Source organism: Vombatus ursinus, unplaced genomic scaffold (assembly GCF_900497805.2).
Source record: "Vombatus ursinus unplaced genomic scaffold, bare-nosed wombat genome assembly UNPS02010304.1, whole genome shotgun sequence".
In the NCBI taxonomy this organism is placed as follows: Eukaryota; Metazoa; Chordata; class Mammalia; order Diprotodontia; family Vombatidae; genus Vombatus; species Vombatus ursinus.
Window position 1 is genome coordinate 3,777,265 of NW_020950082.1, and position 18,400 is coordinate 3,795,664.

General features: G+C 38.6%; 1 protein-coding gene across 1 annotated transcript in view; it reads right to left on the reverse strand.

Moving 5' to 3' along the window:
• CLYBL (citrate lyase beta like) overlaps positions 1-17,268 on the reverse strand; it is a 371,726-nt gene extending 354,458 nt beyond the window's left edge. The window contains exons 1-2 of the mRNA XM_027854136.1: positions 16,957-17,268; positions 16,780-16,922 (exon numbers count right to left, since the gene is read on the reverse strand). Of these exons, the coding sequence (XP_027709937.1) occupies positions 16,780-16,922; positions 16,957-17,268 (455 nt within the window). The remainder of the gene's footprint in view (positions 1-16,779; positions 16,923-16,956) is intronic.
• Between the last annotated feature and the right edge of the window lie 1,132 nt (positions 17,269-18,400).

Sequence of the window (18,400 nt, forward strand, 5' to 3'; positions counted from 1 at the left end):
TTTGTTATTACCAATGGAATTTCACTAAGAAAATATTCAAAGACAAATTCAGCCAAGGATCAAACCTTAAACAATACACTTCTTTAGAAAGTATAAAATATGTATTATCTGAAGTGCACTGTAGGCTCTTTACCTCTAAAAATGCTATTTTAAATATACTGGTTATCTTCCCAAACTGGTTCTTAAAAGATTTTGAGGACAACTGTCACTGACCAGATTTCCTTCCAATCTATGACTTTCATTTGTTTGTAACATAACATTAGCATGGATACCAAATATAATTCTTTACTAAAATAGGTGTTGTGGTTTGTTTGTTTTTTTTAAAGAGGCATTTAAACTCCCAGGACAGATTTAAGTCTCTCACTGCTTTAGCACCCTCCAGTGCTTCATCCATGAAACAGCATTTGGAATTAATTTTCTAAGACTCATTTCTGACAAGAGGGATTGAAATAGTTTCCTCTTTGACAAAGAACATGGTGACATCAAGGAAGCAGAGTAGGTCAACCTAAAACCATAATACCATAATAAATTCCAAATGGACCATTTAAAAAAATTGTACTATTAAAAATTAGAAAATAGAGGGTTACATTCAAAACTATGGAAAAGGGAAGAATTCATAACCATACAAAGGACAGAAGAAATAAAAAAAAATCTCTATTACATGAAACTTTTAAAGCTTTTGCATAAATGAAATTAATGGCCCTAAGAGTAGGAGAAAAAATAAGGATTAGTGGGAAATTTTGCATCAAACAATTTTGATTTTTAAAAAATCTGACATATAAAATCTTTAGTGAGTTTACACAAACCTGCAAGATATTTAAGAGTCAAGTGGTCAAAGGACATAGAAGATTTTCGGAAGAAGAAATGCACACACTTATCAAAATGGTAGAAATGATAAGAGGCCTAAATAGAGTGGAAAGGACAGGCTGTCAATTGATTCAGCCATTCTAGAAAACAATTTGTAACTATGCAAGAAAAACAAACTAAATTGTTCAAACCATTTAAGCCAGAATTCCAGCTACTATGGATCATGCTTCCAAAGGAACTAAAGACAGCAAGCAAAAGTCCAAATGTATAAAAATATTCATAGAAGCATTATTTATTATTACAAAAAGGTAGAAGCAAAATATGTGCCCAGTGATTAGACTGTAGTGGAATAAACTGTGGTATATGAATGTAACTGAATGCATGATAAGGAATGACAAATAATGTTGAAATCAGAGAAAGATGAGAAAATTTGTATAAAGTGATCCATACTGAAGAAAGCAGAGTCAAAGAACATACACATAATTACAACAACAACAATAGCAACATAACACTTATTATGTGCCTGGCACTGTGCTATTATTATCTTCCCCACTTTACAGAGAAGGAAACTGAGGCAAACGGAGGTTAAGTGACTTGTCCAGGATCACACATTTATTATGCAATTAGTACAGCAGACAAGCATAAAGTGATATCAACTACTGATCACAATCACTTACTAGGTGGCCTTTCTCAACTGTTTTCAGAAAACATTTTGGAAGACAGCATATTTTGAATGATGGCTAAGAAGTGTCTGCCATTGTTTTAGAACAAAAGTTATTGTAAATATTTTTAAAAGAAGAGCGAATCAAGCATAAGTAGTTATATTGAACAATGCATTATCCATATATGTACAAAATCCTTAATATACATATTGTCAGACAAAAGCACGAGTAGCCCATTTAAACTCATCCTTATCCTAAATTCTAATCTCACAGATGAGTTTTGAGATAGAGCAAAAGTACAGGTTTCTAAGAGGTGGCGAAATGGATGGAGTACTGGACCTGAAGTCAGAAAGACATGAATTCATATCCAATCCCAGATATTACTAGTTGTTCGACCCCAGGCAAATCTAACCTAAACCTGCTCGCCTCAGATTCCTTAACTGTAAAATGGGGATAAATAATAGCACCTACCTCACAGGGTTATTGTGAGGTTCAAATGACAGCATATTTGTGAAGTGCTCAGCACAGTGCCTGGCATAGAGTAGGTCTATATAAATGCTGATTCCCTTTCTTTCCTTTCATCTAGTCTATCCTTGGCTTCTGATTCAGACACTGACACCAGCCTCTGGACATAATGTACTACCTTTCAATTCGAACAACTTAATTGGTTGAATAAAAAGAAAGAGAAAGAAAGAATAGCATCCTATCTTTGACACTCTTTATCTGTGTGTCCTTGGACTGTCTGGGTTTTATCTCTGGGTTTCAGTTTCCTCATCTGTAAAATCAGAGTTTGCCCACTTGGGAGGGCCCCTGAGGTCTCTCAGCTCTAAATCTATGATTCCATGTTTCTAAAACCTTAAGGAGTTGAGGGTTGTAGATGCTAGCCCCACATAGACATTTCTATGAAGCTGACTTAGGGACAACAGAAAGGTCATTAGATTGGGTGGGGAGTTAAGGATACTTGAATTCTGGTCCTAGTTATGAGGCTACTAACTAAGCCGTGTGGCTTTTATATAGGCTCCTTTGCCTCTCTGGATCTCAATTTCCTCATAAGATCAGGAAGTTTAACTAGTTAACCTTAAATCCTACATCACAGAACGTTAATTCTGGAAGGAAATATAAGAGATGTTTGTCCAATCCCTTCATTTCCTAGACAGATGAGAAGCCTGTGACCTCCAAACGTGGAGTCACTTGCTGTGGTTTACCGATTCCTGGATTGGTGCCCTGTCTCTGACTTCTCACTGACCCCCTCATCTCTAATAGTCTCTAACAGGCAGGGTGCAAGCAGGTATTGCAGAAAAGCATACTCTAAGGGATCACAGTTCTATGGGGGGAAAGTGGAAAACAGCAGCCTAACAGAAGGATAACCTTCCTGGTGGGGTGATGGGACCTGAACCCCAACATGCATACACCATGTCTCTGGAAGCAACACAGAATCTCAGTAAGCCCCTGGCAGAAAGTTCTTTTCTTGTTACAGGACATAGAGACCTGATCCTGTAATTCCTCAGAAAAAAGCTATCAGTGTAGGCACAGGGTGCCTACCTAAGGACCATGCCTCTGGCAAACCTTTGTATAAACAGAACTATCTTGTCCCAGCAACAAAGCTATCTCAGGTGACTCCCTGAGTTTTCCCATACATTCCAGCAGCCCAGCACCCGGACTACTTGCATGTACTGACCACTCCCCAATCCCATCCCACCCCCAATCACATAATGAGCATACATGGCATTCTTTTCACTGTTCCTTTTCTTTTCTTTTCTTTTTGGCTAGGCAATGGGGTTAAGCGACTTGCCAAGGGTCACACAGCTAGTTAAGTGTCAAGTAGTCTGAGGCCACATTTGAACTCAGGTCCTCCTGACTCCAGGGCCAGTGCTCTATCCACTACACAACCCGGCTGCCTCATACTGTTCTTCTTCTATATAAGCTTTAGCATCACCCCCATTAAGTTGCAAGTTCCCTAAAGAACTTCACCTGCTTTATCTGTCATGATAAACTTTTCCACTTGACTGGCAGACTGAGTTTGTGAATTCACTGTAGGCGATGCTACCCTATACCCTGATATTTTGGGGGTCCTAGCACCCCTAAACCATGTCAGAACTCCTAGACCATATCATTTCCACTCTAATTTCCCAGGGACAAACTTCCTGATAACTTACTGAATATTGTCATAGGTCTCAGGAAATCATGGAAATCTCCCTGGCTGGGGGTTTAATTTTCTGGCAAATTCCCCATCATAATTCCCAAGGAAATTGGCCCAATTTGAAGGTACTTCCCTTTTTTTTTGGAGACAATGGGATTAAGTGACTTGCCCAGGGTCTTGCAGCTAATGTCTGAGGTCAAATTTGAACTCAAGTCCTTCTGCCTCCAGGGCCAGTGCTCCATCTACTACACCACCTAGCTGTCCTGGGAGTTCTTTATTCTTGCAGACATTTAGTTAGGATAGTCTCGGGAGAGAGAGGAGGCTTGCCACACAGGAATTCTGTGAGCTGCTTCCTGGCTTAGTCTTTTTTTTTTTTTAAATAGATTTATAGTTGGGATAGACTTTTTTTTTTAGATATTTTTGGTTTTGTTTTTTCACTTAATAGTATATTACTTTTTCCAATTACATGTAAAGATAATTTTCAACATTCATTTTTATAAGATTTTTAGTTCCAAATTTTTGTCTCCCTCCCTCTCTTCCCTCCCTCCTCCCCAAGACGGCATGCAATCTGATATAAGCTATACACGTACAATCATATTAAACATATTTTCACATTAGTCATATCGTGAAAGAAGAATCAGAACAAAAGTGGAAAACCACAAGAAAGAGAAAACAAACAAAAAAAGTGAAAACAGCATGCTTCAATTTGCATTCAGACTCCATAGTTCTTTCTCTGGGTGTGGATAGCATTCTCCATCATGAGTCTTTTAGAATGGTCTCAGACACTGTATTGCTGAGAAGAGCTAAGTCTATCAAAGTTGGTCATTCCACAATGTTGCTGTTGCTGTGAAAAAGGCAACAGCAGGGATTCTCCTGGTTCTGCTCACTACACTCAGCATCCATTCATGTAAGTCTTTCCAGGTTTTTCTGAAATCTTCATGGCTTAGTCTTAATACAGTAGGGGTTAGCAGGTAGGTGGTGTGGTGGATAGAGCATTGGCCCTGGAGGCAGAAGGACCTGAGTTCAAATTCGGCCTCAGACACTTCCTAGTTATGTGACCTTGGGCAAGTCCCTTAATCCCAACTGCCTTCAAAACCAAACAAACAAAAAATAGAGTAGGGTTTATATTTTACTGCCAAGCACCCATGAGCAGTCTATCTGCCTAATGCCCTGTTGACACGATTCCAGTTCTCCCTTTCTTAGGGCCCCCAGCCTCTGGGGTCTGCTCACTCACACTCTCCCAAACTCTAGTAACCAAATAACTTGGCAGGATATCCATTAGAAATCAAATCCTGTATATTATTCTGGCCCTCATTTCCCTGCCTTTAACGCCACCTTCTTGCTTCTCAGGACACATTCTTTGTTCTTTGTTCAAAATGAAGACAAAATAAAGGAAATTATTAGAACATAGTTTACTCAATTAAATGGTAAAAATGATAACTTAAGTGAAATGGATATTTACAAAAATCTAAGATTATCATTAGACATAGAGAATTTCAATATACCACTCTCAGAAGAAATTCAACAAGCCATATATGAACTCCCAAAGGAAAAAAACCAGAAAGACTTAAAGTTTGTTATTCATCAGACATTCAAAAGAACAATTAATTCCAATATTACATGAATTGTTTGCAAAAACAGGAAAAGAAGGGATTCTACCAGATTCCTTGTGTTGAGAAAAACATGTTCCCAATAGTTAAATCAAGGAGTGATAAAGAGACAGGAAACTATATTCCAATACCGTTGCAAAAAAAGTTGAATAAACTACTATCACCAAGGGTACAGCAACATATTAAAAAGATGATAGATTGAAACTAGGTTGAATTTATGCCAGAGTTACAAGACTGATTCAATATTAGGAAAACTATAAACATAATAGACCACTTTAACAACAAACAATAATTGTTATTAACAACAAAAATTATATTATTACATCAGTAAATGTAGCAAGGTATTTTTGGAAAATGCAACATCCTTTTCTGTTAAAAAAAAATTAGAAAGCATGGGAATAAATGGATATTTCCCTAATATGAAAAATAGTATATGTAAAACCACAAGTTAGCATCATCTGTAATAAACACTAAACACTCTCCCAATAAGAGCAGGGGTTCACTGTTACTCCTATCATTTCATATAGTTTTAGGAATCTGCCTTATTACAAAAAGACATGAAAAGGAAACTGAAGAAATAAGGATAAATAAAAAAGAAACAAAATTATACCTTTTTTTCAGATGATATAATGGTTTACTTATAGAACCCTAGAGATTCAACAGGGGCAGCTAAGTGGTGCGGTGGATAGGGCACTGTGCTTCGAATCAGGAAGACCTGAGTTCAAATGTGACCTCAGACATTCACTAGCCATGTGACCTTGGGCAAATCATTTAACCCTGTTGGCCTCAGTTTCCTCACCTGTAAAATGACCTGGACAAGGAAATGGCAAACCACTCCAGTATCTTTGCCAAGAAAATTCCAAATGGGGTCACAAGAAGTCAGACATGAATGAATAGCAACAAGAAAAGATTCAACTAAAAATTTAACAGAAACAATTATTAACTTCAGTACAGTATCTGGATGTAAAACAAACTCAGAAATCATTAGTCTTTTTGTATATTGCCAACAAAACCTTGCAGAACAAGATAGAAAAAAATTCCATTCAAAATAACTTCCAAATGTATAAAATAGCTTGGAATACATTTATCAAGATAGACTCTGGAATTATATGAATAATACTACAAAACACTCTTCGCAGTAATAAAGACAATGAATTGGAGCAGAATTAATTACTCATGGTTAAGCAACTTACTACTTATTAAAATATTAAGTTTTAAAATATTTTAAATTTTAAACATTGCTTGTTAAAAATATTAAAAATGACAATACTACCTAATTTAATTTACAGATTCAGTGCTATGAAAATTTAATCACTAAAGGATTTCTTTATAGAACTAGACAAAATTATAACAAAATTCATCTGGAGGAATAAAAGATAACAGTCGCTGCCCTCTAGGAGCTAACAGGAGAGTCAAAAGGCAACATGATAGAGAGCTGTGGTTCTCAAACTTTTTAGTCTCAGGACTCCTTTATACTCTTAAAAATTATTGATTATTGATAATTGATATTGATAATTGATAAATTATTATTATTATAGCTTGTTTTTGGGTTACATTTATCAATATTTACCATGTTGGAAATAGAAACATCTTAATATTATTATTAAAAAATAGTTTTGACCATGCAGATTATCCCCCCCCACACACAGACACAGGTCCTTAGACCACACTTTGAGAATCGCTGATTTTGAGAAGAACTCACATAGAGGATAGAATGCTGAACATGGAGACAGAAAACCTGGATTCAAATCCTACCTTGAGCACTTACTAGTTGGATCATTCTGGGTAAGTCATGGAATCTTTCTGGGCTTCAATTTCCTTATTTATAAAATAAGGGAATTAAACTCAAAGACTTCTAAGGTCACTTTCAACTCTAAATTCATTATTTAATGCACGTATATAAACATGTACAAAAAACATATAAGTATTGTTGTTCAGTCATTCACTCAACTGTTTGTGACTCTGGGGACCTTACCATCTACGGAGTTTTCTTGCCAAGGATACTGGAATGGTTTAACATTTCCTTCTCCAGTGGATTAAGGCAAACAGATGTTAAGTGACTTGCCCAGAGTCACACAGCCAGTTTGAGGCCAGATTTGAACTTGGGTCGTCTTCCTGACTCCAGGTCTAGTACATTATCCACTTAGCCACTTTGTTGTTCAGTTATGTCTGCCTCTTTGTGACCCCATTTGGGATTTTCCTAACAAAGATACTAGAATGGTTTGCCATTTCCTTCTCTAACTCATTTTATAGATGAGGGAACTGAAGCGAACAGAATTAAGTGACTTGCCCAGGGTCATACATGTCTGAGGCTGGATTTGAACACAGGAAAATTGGAGGCACATCACTTTAACTACTCTGCCACCTAGTTTCACTGATGAGAGGTAGTAGAAAGTTAATCCAAGATTAGGAAATAGGGGAACATGTTTGGGGCAGCCTTCTCTTTGGAGGCTCCCTCCTCCCAGGAAAAAGAGGCTCTCTATATCAGAGCTTCTGGTCTAAGCTTATCCCTGCTATTTTTGAGATCCAGAAGCAAATCTAAATTTCTATTATTTCCTCTTTAAAATGGGAGCAGTAGGATTCAGGGTTGCTTCTTGTACCCAGGCAGAGAAAAACCCAGGATCAACAGATAAAAAATAGAAACGTGACGACTCATCCATTTTAGAATAGGAGGAAATAGTATTCATTTGGTAGTCAATCCTACCTCTGACAACATCCGAGCTGGTTGATTCTGGGCAAACCACTTAATCTTTCTGAGCCTCAGTTTCCTCATTTGTAAAACTGGAACTACAGTACCTACCTCATGGTATTGTTGTGAAGATCAGCTCAGATAAAAATGAATGGAGTAATTGTTATTGGAGGCAGATGAACAGATATGCATGCAGGATAAATTGAAAGGTAGGCTGCATGGTAGAATTAAAGTCAATACAATATGCAATTAATAAGCACCATCTCTGTCCAAGGCCCTTCACTAAAGTTCTAATCCAATACCTCATCATGGTGTGGCTTCGATCCTGGACTTTTGGAGGATTTGACAATGAAGAACAATTTCTGGCAGAGTCTAAGAGGGCTTCACGTAGGAGGTAGCATCTTGAAGGATGGATGAGAAGTATCTCAATAGGCAAGAATGAGGAAGGAGTACACAACCTCCATGAAGGCAAGAAAACTGGTCTGTACTGATCAAGTTGGTAGCTACCACCTCAGCCCAGCCACTAGGGAAATGGAACCCAAACATTACATCAGAACAACAAATGGGGAAGCTTTTCTCCATCTTAGAAGTAGAACTAGCCTTAAGAATCTGGTTCAAAAGTATGATCAAGACAGGCCATTGAGAACAGAAGGAGTGCACGGGGGTCTATCGTTGGGCCAAGGAGAAAACCAACACCAGAGAGATTGGATTTCCTGAGGCTAAGAATTAGAGGGAACTCCAATGAAGGATGGAGAAGGCATCTGTCCAAGCCCACAGCTGTGTTGCCTTCAGCAGAGTTGGGGAGGGGATGAAACAAAAAAATGACAGGTTGACTATCTGCATGAAGTAAATCATCATTAATCAAAGCCCTGCACTCCTCCCTTCATGTTTTCCTGACCTTGCTCTTTGCTCTCTTCCATCCCTCAGACAGGGGGATGAGTGTAAACCCTTTCCAGCAAGTTTGCTGACTCTCTCCTTGCCTTTTAATCATCCCCTAGTCCCTCCAGGGCCCATCCCTGAAGTACAGAATAGCATCTGCAAAAACAGCCCAGAAAAACTTGAAACTAAGGGAGTAACCTTGGGACCCAGATTTTTTTTAATCCTTCAGAGTTTACAATATGTTTTATTTTTTTAAAATGATCTTATTTATTTTTTATTCTGAACCTAATCAACATTAAATAAGCATTTATATATATAAATAAGCATTTCTATATATATAAATTTCTATATATAAATAAGCATTTCTATATATATGAATTTCTATATATAAATAAGCATTTCTACATAGTTTCAAGAAAAAAGAGTACATAAAACTATGAATCTACATAATGAACAGCTTGCTTTTATTTTTAAGTATATAATAAATTCAACATATTATTTTCAAAACTGTCCAGCTTGTCTGTGTTTCCTACTTACCTTTGTTCTGTTATCTTTTATACAGTTTTTAAAAAATAATTCAATGTATGGTCATTGCATTAATCAGAGTTCTAAAGTTCTTTAAAGCCATTTTTCTTTATAATGTTATTGTTATTATATAAGTTGTTCTCCAGGTTCTGCTCACTTTACTTTGCATCAGTTTATATGAATCTTCTCAGGTGTGTATGAAACAGTCCTTTTCATTATCTCTTAGTGTACAAGAATATTCCATTACATTCATGCACCTGATTTGTTCAGTTATTCCCCAATTTGTGAGCACCTTCTTAGTTCCCAATTTTTGCCACCACAAAAAGAGATGCTATAAATATTATTTATAGATAGATAGATAGATAGATAGATAGATGGATGACTCCTTTTACTCTTTCTTTGATCTCTGAGGTATAGGTCTAATAGTGATATTGCTTGGTCAACAGGTATGTTCAGTTTTGTGACATTTAAGGCACAGTTTCAAATCACTCTCCTTAGTTCCACCAACAATGTATTAATGTTTGGCTTTCCTATAGCTGTTCCAACAACTATTATTTTCTGTTTTTGTCACTCCTGCAAATCTGATAGGTATGAGACAGAAACAGGGTTGTTTTAATCTGCATTTCTCTTGTTATTAGTGATCTGGAGAATTTAAAAAAAAATATACATGGCTGTTGGATGCTTGGATTTTTTCCTTTGAGAACTATTTATTCATATCCATTGCCCGTTGGAGAAGAGCTCAGACTTTCCTCTACAAGGACCATGAAACAGAGTAAATCCAAAATGGCAAAAAAGTGATGATAAAGGTCAAGGACAGACTATCATGCACACTAGAATCTCATTTCCACCATTCCCACCACTTCCTTCCAGATAATGCACAGGTCTAGTGAATGGTCAGCACCTCTGTAACCCCAAAATGAGAATAACTATGGCCTATTTTTAACCTCACAATATTCAGGAGAGGACCCTCAAACTGTGCTCAGTAGCAGACTTTCTACAGATCCCAGAGCAGGGAGGTACATCAAGTCATTTCATGGCACAAAGGCAAACTCCAGAAGGTGGCACTGGGTGATTTGGCACTGTGTCCCTTTCCTCTAGTGGGAGGCTCTTTGCCAGATACTTAACCCAGTTGATTAGGAATTTCCTGCCCATCATCAGGGCTGCCCATCTGTTTGCTCCCTCCCTCCAATGGTCTGAATTTCCGTTGTCCTTTTGCGGGAGATTTGTTGTCTCCACCCAGTCAATCCCCAATTTATGAGCACCCCCTTAGTTTCCAGTTTTTGCTACCACACAAAAAAAGGGATGGTATATTTTTGTACATATGGATTATTTTCTTCTTTCTTTGATCTCTTTGAGGTATAGAGCTAATAGCAGTATTGCTGGGTCAACAGGTATGCACAGTTTTGTGACCTTTGGGGCATAATTTCAAGTCACTCTCCAAAGCTCCACTAATAATGCGCTAATGTTCCTGCATTCCTATAACTGGGCGATCCTACTCTTGTTATATTCTACTTGGCAACATACATTCAGACCCATCCCAGTAACCCCCAATGGTAAAAAAAAAAAACAACAACAGGTGGGTCTCTCTCCCACCCAAGGTTTTGTTGAGAGAGATGCTATTCCTGCTACTCAAATTATGTATCCCCTAGCTCTTGTACAATCTTTCTAATCTCTTCTTTATTATTAAGGGAAGGGGGTAATGACTTTTCAATTTAATTCAACAAGCATTTATTAAACATGCACTCTGTGCCAGATGCTGTGACAGTAAAAAAGAGACAGCAGGTAGCACCTGTGCTGAGCCTTACCAGGGGCTTGGGATGCAAATAAGCACAGGTGAGGAGGAAAAAGCATTCCAGGTATGGGAGACAGCCTATGAAAAGGCACAAAGGGAGAAATTGTAATGCTGTGTACTGGGAAGAGGAACTAAACCAGTTTAGCGGGAATGTAAAGTCTGAAAAAAGAATAATTGAAATCAGGGTGATGGATTCCTTGAGCTACTAGGCTAGACCTACTCATAATCTGTAGGCAGTGCTCACCTGAGGCAGTGGCTCTCCACTCTGGGCCAATTCAAGAATATCTTCTTAGTTTTAGGAGTCCCCTTTCCTAACAGGAGATATTATCTTACTCTTCCATTACTGTGGAGTAGACAAGAATTTCCAAAGGGCTTTTAATAGATTCTTCATGTCAGTTTGTTTTGTTTGTATAAATATTGACTTCACTGTTTAGATTAATTCACTATCTCCTACCAAGTAATCACTTAACAGTCAGGAGCCATAAAAAGGCTATCTAACTTATTGACATTTATTCTGTTCTGCCATTTTTAGGGGAGGGAATTACAAATTGACCTTGTATAGTTTTACTGGGCTGTTTCCTTTTATCCTGTTTTGATCCTCGGCCACATTTGGGTTTGGGGCAGCTAGGTGACACGGAGGAGAGAGTTTCAGGTCTAGAGCCAGAAAGATTCATCTTCATGAATCTGACACTTACTAGCTGTGTGACCCTGGGCAAGTCACTTAACCCTGTTTGCCTTGGTTTCCTCATCTATAAAATGAACTGGAAAAGGAAATATACTAGTTCAGTATCTTTGCCAAGAAAACTCCAAATGACGTCACAAACAGTTGGACACAACTGAACAACAATAAATATCAGTTAAGAATTGTCCATTCATACCATGTCTTCCCACTTTGCAATGTGGTTTGAGCAACTGTCTTTATGCTCAACCAGATGGGGTCTACCCTATTAAAGAAGGAAAACAACGGAGGTTCCAAAGAAAAGGCAGCTATCACCTCCAGAAGGCTATTTCTCTAATTCTTCCCTACTGCTCCTATACACCTACCTGGCATCCATTCTGTAAACAAGTGCGCCACTTAGAGCTACTCTCATGATTTGGTATGTCATTAATACAAACTCAGTAAGTAGTCTGCTGACAATCTCTTCTTGTTGATGGGCTGTGGAGTGATTCCTCAGTATGTCTAAAACACAATATAATAATTTCTAACACCAATCTGGTCTTCTATTTCAGAAAACCAACTAAAATAGAAGTGTTTAATGCAGCAGATGAAAATCAAATCAATGCAGAATCACAAGCCAATTGTAAGATGCAACTAAATGCAAAAAGAGTTAAGTTCTATTCTTTCCAATTATTTCCAGACAGACCAGTCTACATAAATATTAAGCTGATCTGCTACTTCTCCCCTACATCAATAGTAGTGTCTACATAGTTGACAAATACAGAATGACAACATAGCAATAAGGAAGCAGTGTGAACACTGTGCGTGTCAAACACTGGATAAGTCTTTCCAAATTCTATTGACACAATAATAACAATTAAAGAACTAGTTCTTCATGCAAAGGAAAGAAAAATAAAACAAGAACATCACACATTGAGACAGTGATTCAAGGCTTAAAAAGTACATTATGTATACTACTAGCTCAAGTTTCACATAATTTAGCTACTGAATTATCAAGACATGCCAGATGACTCTGGTCAGATCTTCCACTTTCCCAGTCTACTGTGGGAATGCCCTCCTGCACAAACATGGACCTAAACTTTTTTCCACTTAGTATTCACTGTGGCTATTTCGTTTCTTTGCTTTTGTCCTGCTCTACCATTCGTATGCTTTTACTGGCCAACTCTAATCTCAAAATTCTAAGAACACATTTCAAGAAATATCCTAGAATTCCTATTTCTCCAATAACACACACAAATATGATCTTATTTTGCAATAGTTTTTCAAGGTAAAGTCCCCTCGAACCAGTTTGGAAATTTTTAAGTAATTCAGATTCAACTTTTTGTCAGAAGGGTCATATCAGGAAGGACCATAAAGATCTTTCAGAAGGTATGGTTACCTAATACAAAAAATACAAAATTAGGTGAATAGGTTTTTCAAATAAAATGGCCCTGGGGAGGGGGCAACTACCACTAATTATGACAATCACTGTTAAATTGGTTCCCTATAGATCCAAAAGGCTGTAAAACTGTACATACCCTTTGACCCAGCAATATCACTACTAGGTCTGTATCCCAAAGAGATCAAAGAAAAAGGAAGAAATATTTATAGCCGCTCTTTTTATAGTAGCAAAGAATTGGAAATTGAGGGGATACCCATCAATTGGGGAATGGTTGAACAAATTGGGGCATGTGATTGTGTACCATAAGAATTGATGAGGGGGACAGTTTCAGAAAACCATAGCAAGACCCATATGAACTGATGCAAAGTGCAGTGAGAAGAACCGAGAGATCATTATGTATAGTAACAGCAATCAATGTTGTAATGATGATCAACTGTGAAAGATTTGGCTACTCTGATCAATACAATGATCCAAGACAATTCCAAAAGATTTATGATGAAAAAATGCTATCCACCTCCAGAGAGAGAACTGAAGAACTGAGTGCAAACTGAAGCATAATTTTCTCACTTTCTTTTTCTTTCTTTTTAAAAAAAACAAATATGGTTAATATGGAAATATGTTTTGCATGATTTTACATGTATAACTAATATCATATTGCTTGCCTTCTCAGTGGGTGGGAGAGGACGTGGGAGGGAGGGAAAGAATTTGGAGCTCAAAATTTAAAAAGAAAAGAATGTTAAAAGTAAATAAATAATAATTTTTTAAAAAACACTTAGTTCTCTCTCAGTCACAGCTCCAACATATTTAGATGGTATTACCAGTTCTGACCCCTCATATACAATCACACATGTACACAATCACATCTCTTCCCCATTATACAAAACAGGTCAATTTATGATAGTTATACCATCATACCAAAACTCAATTTCTATTCAAATGTAACATGCAATCCATCAAACTGTACCGAATAAAATCATGTCTGTAAAAGAAATTAAAGGGGAAACAAATACTATTTTCATAGAGGAAGTTTAGAAAGCCAGATCCAAAGATCCTTTGATTACCCATATGGAAAGAAATTTTTCATATAAACTTATCCTGATCAATAAATAGATCAAGTAAACTACCACTTTAGGCTGGCCAAGTATAAATTAACTGAAACGTTATAATCCTTCTAAGCAGTTACCAAACTTAGAAATGCAAAGCACCACTTGGCTGAGCAAAAGAAATAAATAAAACATAAATTTTTTAAATCAACTGAGATATAGGACCAACTAATTCTATGATCCACCATGATCCAGTAAAAAGAGCTGTAGCTCTGGGGACAAAGGACTTGAATTCAAATCCAACTTCTGCCGTTTACTTCCTCTGTGACTTTGGAAAGTCATTCAACCTCCCTAAGCTTCCGTTTCTTCATCTACAAAATAAGAGTGATGACCCCTGAAATCCCTTCCATCTCTGAATCTATGAACCAATGAACTCCGAAATTACTCTCAGTTCAAAGCCTTTTATCCTTCTACCTCTCCCTCTGTTAAAATTGATATACCTAAAACATAGATCTGATTATGAAAATCCCCAACCAAAAAATTTTCCACCATTTCCTATTGCTTCTAGTATAACATACAAAATCTTCAGTCCAACAATGAATGCTTGAATATAGCTCCCACCCAGACATATAATCTTATTTCATGTTGTTCCCTTTCACATAATCTCCATGACAACCAAACCAGCCTACAGCTGTTCCCCATATATGGCATTCTAACCCCTGCCTCCACTAGTGCCTTTACACAAGGGGAACCCCAAGACTGGAATATTCTCTATCTTCACCTTTGCCTCTTAGAATTCCTAGCTTCATTCAAAGAACAGTTCAGCTGTTACCTCCAATGCATGATCTCCAGATGTCCTCCCAAGCTGTCAGTGCCTTTCCCTCTTGAAATGTCTTTGCATATGGGTACAACTTTGGGTCACATCCTCATGTTAGACTTTTCCTCTATTATCTTCTCTACCCCAAGAGATGTAGAGGTGTTTGGGGGAGGGGATGTCTCTGAGGGCAACTTAGGGCATCCTAGCAAGGTGCTAATGAAGGACCAAGATACTTGAGATCTTAGAGATGTAAGAGAGAAGAATGAAGTGGCCAGAGACACTAAATTTGAATAGCTACTACATACAGCTCCATAATAGCCAATTAACATTTACAGGGCAGCTCCAGTTCCCAGTTATAGTGCTAAGCCTATCTGAGTAATTCCTAGTACATGACCCTCGAATATCTAAGGGTACGATTAGGTTATGAGTCTGTGAAGAGACTGGGCTGCCTAAATGTGATTACCTCAACTTGGACTTCATTAAGTCTCCACCTGGGAGAAAAACATGCAAAGACTTGCAGGAAATAATGAAAAGTAAAATAAGCAGAACCAAGAGAATGGTGTATACAGTAACAGCAATATTGTTTGAAGAATAACTGTGAATAACTTAGTTATTCGGAATATTATAAATACTCAAATCACCCACAAAGGACCTATGAAGGAAGATGCTCTCCAGAGAAAGAACTGATAAATAGAAGTATGTATAGCATGGTTTTTACATATATTTACAAATGTGTCAAATGATGGCCTTCTCTACTGGGAGAGAGTTTAGAACTTAAAATGTAACAAAAAAATTGATTTAAAAAAAATTCACAACCTGGGAAAGTGCCTTTTCTGAGATCTTATTTCCTGAAATAGAATCTTATTTTTTATTTCTAACTTTATTTCAAGTAGGAGTGATTTCATTTATTCCCTTTACCAATGCAATCTACAACTCTTCCATGCCTCAGCTAGGGATTTCGGGAGTTACTAGGGCAGAGGGAAAAAACAAAAACAAAAACTCAGGAACTTCATGCCAGCTCAATGGTGATAAACTTCTTAAATTGGAGCTCGGAAGAATCTGCCAGAGTGCACACTTCACAGACAGCCTTTGAAATTGCTGCGCACACCTTCTCAGCACACAAAGGTAGATTAGGGCTTTCGTGGACCGTCTATTGAACAACTGTTCGAGTGGATCATATAATCTATAATTGTCTGTTAAATTTGTTTTGCTTTCTGGCTTTTTAGGATTCAGCTTCCCTAATTTTGGGGGGTCCTAATATTTCCAGGGCAAAAGGCTCCTCATAATCATAGAATGGGGAAAAAAGCATGGGAAACATCCATAAACTACAATTGCTATGTGTTCACACAGTTAACATAATAGGTATAAAACGTGCAATATCTCTAAACCTCATTGACCTCAGACTCTCCTTCGGTAACATGAGGGGGTTGCACTAGATGTCCTTGAAGAACCCCCCACTAGCATTAGAGTTCCGTAGACACCCATAATTGGATTTGAAGAAAGGAAGCAGGAAGAGTGTGTAGCTGGAAAGCAAAAGGCCAACCGAGCCAGGGAGCGCCCGGGGCAGGCAGAGTCGGAGGAGGAGCCTGCCAGTCTGGGGACACGCGGAAGGAGCTTTTTTGGGGGGGGGTGCCCGGCAGGCAGACACGTGTGCAGAGAGCCAAGGCGGCTCTCTTTGCAAACTAGAGGAACTATCGAGAAGTGCAGCGAGGATTGGAGGGTGAGGGCGGCCGGGGGTGGGGGGCAGAAACTCACACATTGCGCAGGAGCCCCTCCCCAGCTCCGGCTCGGGCTCCGGCTCCGGCTCCGGCTCCGGCTCCGGCTCCGGCTCCGGTTCCTGCTCGGGGTCTGGCTCTTGCAGCAGCAGTGACAGCGGTAGCGGCGGCGCGGCCGGCCGTCTGCAGCAGTCTTAGCGCCATCTTCCCGCCACGCTCTGGGTTCCGGCCCCGGGCTCTCACTCCTCGCGCTCGTGCCCTGGGCCTCCGACACGGTCCTCGGGCCGCCGCGGCTCAGCCCGCCCCGAGCTGCCCAGCTCGCACCACCCGCCGCGCTGCTCCCAGGGCGCCGATTGGCCCGGGAAGGGGGGCGCAGCGGGGCGCCCAGGCCAAGGTCGCGGGCACGGCCTCTGCCGTGGGAGCCGGCGCTCCTCCGGCACTTTTTAGGCCTTTTGTGTCTTTTCTGGCGTTTTTTGTTGTTGGACTTAAGATAAGCCAGGCCACCGCCTGACACTGGTTGCTTCCGCATCAACTCGAATAGAAACTTTTTCTCTGAATTTGGAACATTTATCATCAGAATTTTTTCGATATTTTGAACAGCTTTGCAGACTTTCCCCCTTTTCCTTTTATTTGTATATTTTGTACTTTGCATTTATATATTTTTTAATTATATGAGATAGTTTTCTGGAATGGAGAGAAATTCAGTGTAAACTAAATTGACAGTAAAATTAAGATTAAAAATAAAAGCTACGTATTTTGAAAATTTTATTGGAACAGACTTTTAGAATCGGCCTGTGTAAGTCTGTGTTGTGGATTGAGAAATTACACGTATCTGTCTTCCCTGCCCAGGAATTTATTATTAAAATGCAACCCTTGCATTTTATTTTAATTTATTTCATAGAGTTGTCTTTAACCCAGGTTGATTGTGTTTCAGAATTGCTTAACTGCTGAACCTAGGAGGAGACACAATTTGCAGGGTTGATTCTTTCCCAGAAAATGCTCGTAATAGCATAAGCAGGTGGTTTGTCTTCTAGATTTTTAAGAATGATAGCCCAGGAAACTTGAGGCTGTGGGTTGCTAATGCCATCTCTTTCTCCATAGGAAAAGCAGCAACAACCTTCTGCTTTCCTGATCTGGGCTTCTAATTATAATCCAACTTTAAAAAAATAAATAAATAGAAGCTTGCCACCTTGAGTTGGTCTCATATTTTCCTTTTCTCAGATTAAAGTCATCATTTTAAAGGGCTGTACTAAACTGCACACTGCACAAGAAGGGGAAAAGGTATATAAATTTGTAATATAAATCACTTTGCCTGGCCACTTGGAGCTTACAGTTTCCTATGGAAATAGGATGCACATACAAATAACCAATAACAGACCCCATGACAGAGGAAGCCCTGAGTTCTATTCTCTGACAAACACAGACCTGATGACCTTGGGAAAGTCACTTAATTTTTGTACTAATTTGCATACAGATTTTGTACTAAACTCCATACAGAGTTGGCCTCCCTTTTAAAGAGGAAATCCTGCTTTCAATTCCAGACTCTAGGGGAGTCACTTAATTTTTGTACACAGTTGTTTGCATGTTGTCACCCTTTTTAGACTGTAAGCTCAAGACCAAGGGCAGGCTTTTGCCAATTTTTGTATCTCTGTTGCTTAGCA